The sequence below is a fragment of the Ictidomys tridecemlineatus genome, chromosome 1, assembly GCF_052094955.1.
Source record: "Ictidomys tridecemlineatus isolate mIctTri1 chromosome 1, mIctTri1.hap1, whole genome shotgun sequence".
NCBI classification, from domain to species: Eukaryota; Metazoa; Chordata; class Mammalia; order Rodentia; family Sciuridae; genus Ictidomys; species Ictidomys tridecemlineatus.
This window is the reverse complement of record NC_135477.1, coordinates 139,797,613-139,802,750: the sequence shown is the minus strand read 5'-3', so window position 1 is coordinate 139,802,750 and position 5,138 is coordinate 139,797,613. Positions and strand designations below refer to the sequence as shown.

Here is a 5,138-nt window from a genome sequence, read left to right as displayed (position 1 = left end):
GCTACAATCATAATATGTACATTTCTTTGCATAAAGGCACACACTTTGGATTTTTAAAAATCCTCGACTTCAAGATTATGTATATAGAACTCCCATTGTTGCTTATGTAATAGTAAATTAATCAAATTGACTTACTCTATCTAGAATAAAATAAAATAAAAATAATTTACTGATAAAATCAATTTTTAAATAATCTTTATTTATAAAATACAATTCTAACAATTATAATTCCATTAAGCTTCAATTGGAAGCTTAATCATTTAAAAGTATAATCATTTGAGTAAAAGCAGTAAAAATGAGAGATAGATCACTTTTGAAGTCAGATAAAAAATATTGTCAAGTTTCTTGTTGTGGTTCTGTATGTTGCGTAGCAGGCTCATTTGAAGGTGAACTCAACCCTGAGGGGAACTCACTTCTACTTTCAGAATGCATGGGAGGGAGGGGGGCGAAATTCAGCTCTTGGGGGGAGATAATGAGGAAAACACCATGGCTCCATTGGGAATGGAGGGGGTGGTGGGCCCCATGGAAAATATTCTCGAGATGCTCCATACATGTTTCCTGGAGGAGGTGGAGGAAAAAAAGGGCCTCTTCTCATGAACTGATTCCTTGGATCCACTGGAAACAATGGACCTCTGATTGGAGGGAAAGCAAAGCCAGAGGCAGTTTCTTGGTTTTCAGCAGGGTGAGATGACTCGGGCACTTTGGAATTATCAAGATCCACTTTGGAATCATTTCTACTGGATTCCATTTCAGAAAGCTTAGGCCCATCCATTTGATCCAAAGGCGGCAGAGTAGAACTTCTGAGTTCTGCTGGTCCTGATGGTCCACCATAGTTAGAGAAACATCCATCTTGCCTTGGCAGAGGAAGACGTGGATCACAATATGGTTGGCCTGGTGGAGCCATCATCATCTTAGGGTTCTGTTCCCATGGAGATGACAGGGGCCTAATGTTACAAGGCACTCTCTGATGATCAGTTATCCCATCATAGCCGGATTCTCTTCTTTCATTGATAATTTGAGGGCCCAGAGGATTCTCTGGGCCTCTTGAGCCTCTTCCTCCTACCCCTGGAAGCAAAGGTGAGAGTCTGAGTGGACCCTCCTTTCCCAGAAGTGGAGCTCTCATTTCAGATGAAGGTCGACCCAATGGTGAGGGACCATTTGGGAAATGCTCTCTGCCAATGGCTGTATTTGAAACATGAAGTGCAGAAGGATCTTTTTTAAATTTAAACTCATTTTTGGTGAAGTTTTGACTGTCGTGAGCCTCTTGTTTCTCTAAATCATGGAGGTATCTTTCAGCCCTCTGAGCGGCCCACTCATTATCTTGTGCTTTTTCCTCATAATGTGTAATCTGCCCCTGATAAAAATAAGTGGTTCTCTCTAATTCTTCTTCAAGGTATTTGACCTGCTTTCTATAGGTCTTAAGCTGTTCACTTGCATGGCTGATGTTTTCCTCCATTTTGAAAAGTTTCTCCTCTTGCACTACCCGGTCATTTTCCTCTTCTGTTACTTTCCTCTGGAGTTTCCTTACAATGGGTTCATATACTTCAACGATGAGTTTAAGTTTCTGCTCAAGATGCTGATTCTCACTTTCAAGTTGTGTATTTTTGGACTGCAAAGATGCTTGTTCTGTCTTCAGATTTTTAATCTCTTCTATAAGGTCTTCCTTTGTTTCAACGACTTCAGATACTAAAGTAAAAACTTGATTTCTTTCTCCTTCTAAGATTTTAAAAGAGGAATTTAACTTATCAGCATAAAGCTGTTTCTTCAAATCTCCATTTGGCTGATCCTCTAAGTGAGCACTGATTTCTGACTCACTTTTCATTTCCAAGTCCAAGTTACCGTCGTCTGTTAGGGCTTCTTCAAGCCCAGGAGCACAATCTTTCAGCAAGTGTTCAGACAGAGACTTAATGTGATTTTCTTTCTCTCTTAGAACTTGTTCTTCATGTTCTTTGGGGTCTTCCAGTATTGTTTTCTGTTTATTAAGGCCATTCACTTCTTCTTCCCATACTTCCGCTTCATGTAAAAGCTGTTTCGGACTTTCCAGGAGTTGGGAATTTTCATTTGAAACTTCTTTGATTGGTACCTTCAATCCTTCTGCATTCAGTTGAAATATTGTTAAGGTTGTTGCAGCTTCAGGTATATGTGATCTGACAGATTTTAATTCCTCTTCTAGGGACTTAATCGTTTTTGATATATACTCTATCAATTCATTCTGTTGAGAATCTTTAATTTTCTCTTCTTTTAGCTCATTTTCTAGAAAGAGTATTTCATCCTCAAATTTAGATATGGACCTATCCAGGTTTGTGTGTATTGCCTCCAAATTTTCCACTTGTATTGACTCCTTCTCCAAAATGGCATTCTTTAAAGATGACTCTAAGTCTTCATATTCTTTTTGAACAAGACTGACTTTTTCAAGTAGTCTACATTTTTCCTCAATTATTTCAGAAAGTTTTAGAGCAAGCTTTTTTTCTCTTCTCAAGTAAAGCCTGCTTCTCACAGACTGAAAACTTCTCCACAAAAACAAGATAACAACAAAAAATCCAATAGCTGTACGTATCCCCAACTCCCACAGACAGCCATAAGGACTAGGGTGTGTTTCCATGTCTTCAGACAAGGCCCACCACAACCCTGCTTACTTCTTCCAGGACCACTCCCAAGTATGGCTGAGGGGCACCTGGTGCCCCTCCATCACGCTAAGGCTACTTTGGCTATTTCCTCCACAACCACACCGTGCCCAGCCAAAAGAGGCTATGGACACTCAGGCCTTTGGTTAGGAATATAAACCTGCACCAGGCAACGGAGCAGACCATTGTGAACCAGTGAGGGTGGGGGGCGCTGTGGGCATGGGCATGGGAGCCCCAGTTAAGGGCTCCCAGGGGCCTAGCACACTCACACTGCCTGTCAGGGATGTCTGGGCCCCTCCCCTAGGCTGTGCATCCTGAAGTAGCGCAGGTTCAAGCCTGTCCCAGTGGAGCCAGAGAGGAGTCCTCTCCAGGTCACCTACCTGTTGATTTGGTTTAGGCCAGGCCAGGCCAGAACTTATTATGTGTGTTCTATACAGTCATAATATCACCCAGTTTGATGTAACAAAAATTCTAAACCTTTGTAAAATTTTTAAAGAGGTAGGACATCACATATTTATGTTTGTATCATTTACCCTTTTAATGAATCATTCCTTTATCCCCTCCCTCCCAGTCCTCTCTCTTTTTCCTTCCTTTATTCTTTCTCCCTTTCCTTTTCTTGCAGTGTTGGAGGTTAAACTCCAAGGCCAATGTTAGGCAAGCTCGCTACCACTGAGCTTCATTTCCAGCCCTCTTGACACTTATCATAGAAGTCATAGGAATTATTTCTGATGCCTGATGATCTTGATCACCCTTTCACCATCTTGCTGGACACTCCACACATTCCATTCTTTTGTGAGACCTTTGTTCTCATCTTCAAACCTGGCTCATCTTTTTATTTTGACCAAGCTACAGAGGTCTTTATGTATTCTGGTTATAATTCCTTTATTAGACATATGTATTTCAAATATTGTTCCATGTGTGGCTTAATGGGTTCTTTGATGATGAAAAACAGAAACTTTTACTTTTTAATTTCCAGATCATTCCACTTCCTTTTATGGTTAGTGCCTTTTGTATCCTGTCTCAGAAATCTTCACCAACTCCAAGATTGTGAGGTTGTTTTCCTATTTTTTCCCCTTGTAGAATATATTTACATTTAAGTTGATGATCTGCCTCAAATTATCATTATTATTATTTCAGTTATGGTGGTTGTCTAGAGTCATAAATGCTAAGAAAACACTCAAGTTCTCTGCAGGATTAGACCTGACCTAAGCCTCAGGCTGAAGACTTAATTTCAGTTCTAAGAAAGGGTTTTTGTTACAGTCCTGGCTTTGACCATCCAAAGAAGTACCCCTTACTGACCAGAGGCCACAAACAGAACCCCCAGCCAAAGAAAAACTATGTTGACTTCCCTGGGTCCAACCAGGTGGCACTAACCTTTGATTACTAACTCAGCCAATCACAATGTGGCCTTATAGCAGCCCTGGGGCCAGAGAAGTTTCCCACCCCAACCTTAGGATGACCACCAGGAGATGGGCACTGAGGATGCTTGTATAAATACTTATTGGCAGGGAAATGGATGGCATTAGAGCAAATTACGCTAAGCGAAGTTAGCCAATCCCTAAAAAACAAATGCCGAATGTCTTCTCTGATATAAGGGGGGTGACCCAAAACAGAGTAGGGAAAAAGAGCATGAGAAGAAGATTACCACGAAACAAGGAAGAGAGGTGGGAGGGAATGGGAGGGAGAAGGGGAATTGCACAGAAGATGGAAGGAGACCCTCATAATTATATGAAATACATATATGATGGTGTGAGGGGGAAGAAAATAAAGAGAAAGAAATGTGTCACAGGGGATTGGGTAGAGAGAGGTGATGGGAGAGGGGAGAGGGGGGATAGGGAGGGAAGCAGAATACAACAGACACTAGTATTGCTGTATGCGTATATGTGGCTGTATAACCAATGTGATCCTGCAATCTGTACACGTGGAAACATGAGAATTCATACACCATTTGAATCAAATGTATGATATGTCAAGATCATTGTATTGTCTTGAGCAACCAATTAAAAAAAAAAGAAAGAAATTTTACAGCAAATAAATGAAGTAAGTTTGTCACAAGAGAAAACATGTCTCTAAAGAAGCTTCATTGGAATTCCCAGAGAGAAGGAGAAAATCAACTCAGAACCCACAGGGTTCTTGGCATACTTGGTGGAAGTAATTTTAGCACGAGCCAGTTAAAGGCATAGACGGAGGTTTATTTAGGAAGTAGATACACATTAAAGGGAGAATGGGGGCAAATTCAAGAGACACTTTTTTGGTAAATCAAGGAATACTCATTCAAGGGACAATGGAGGCTGTCTTCAGAGGGAGAGAAAGCAATCTGTTGGTGTGGGGTATCAGTATGTATATCTATACATACTGAATGGTTTCTAGGGGCTGGACTAGAGGTAGAGCAGGACACTTTTCAACCAGTGTTCTCTGTGCTTGCACATTGTTCTGCTGTTACAAAGGCATTGCACAAAGGTGAGGGCCAAGCACCTGCTGCACAGAAATTGCAGTTATTCCTGGGTGCTTTTT

General features: G+C 41.0%; 1 protein-coding gene across 2 annotated transcripts; it reads right to left on the bottom strand.

The window, feature by feature from the left end:
- Positions 1-421: 421 nt before the first annotated feature.
- LOC101965944 (melanoma inhibitory activity protein 2) lies at positions 422-2,695 on the bottom strand. Of its 2 annotated transcripts, XM_078020698.1 has the most exons (2): positions 1,177-2,695; positions 422-1,056 (listed from the first exon to the last, which is right to left on the bottom strand). In XM_078020698.1, the coding sequence occupies exons 1-2, from the start codon at positions 2,600-2,602 to the stop codon at positions 422-424; spliced, it is 2,061 nt and encodes a 686-aa protein (XP_077876824.1). In that variant the 5' UTR covers positions 2,603-2,695. The 2 variants fall into 2 exon arrangements, with proteins under 2 accessions (XP_077876824.1, XP_040129486.2); XM_040273552.2 differs by having other exon boundaries at positions 422-2,695.
- Between the last annotated feature and the right edge of the window lie 2,443 nt (positions 2,696-5,138).

Excerpts from the sequence above, each read along its gene's own strand:
- LOC101965944 (XM_040273552.2), bottom strand. The coding sequence starts at position 2,602 with ATGGAAACACACCCTAGTCCTTATGGCTGTCTGTGGGAGTTGGGGATA.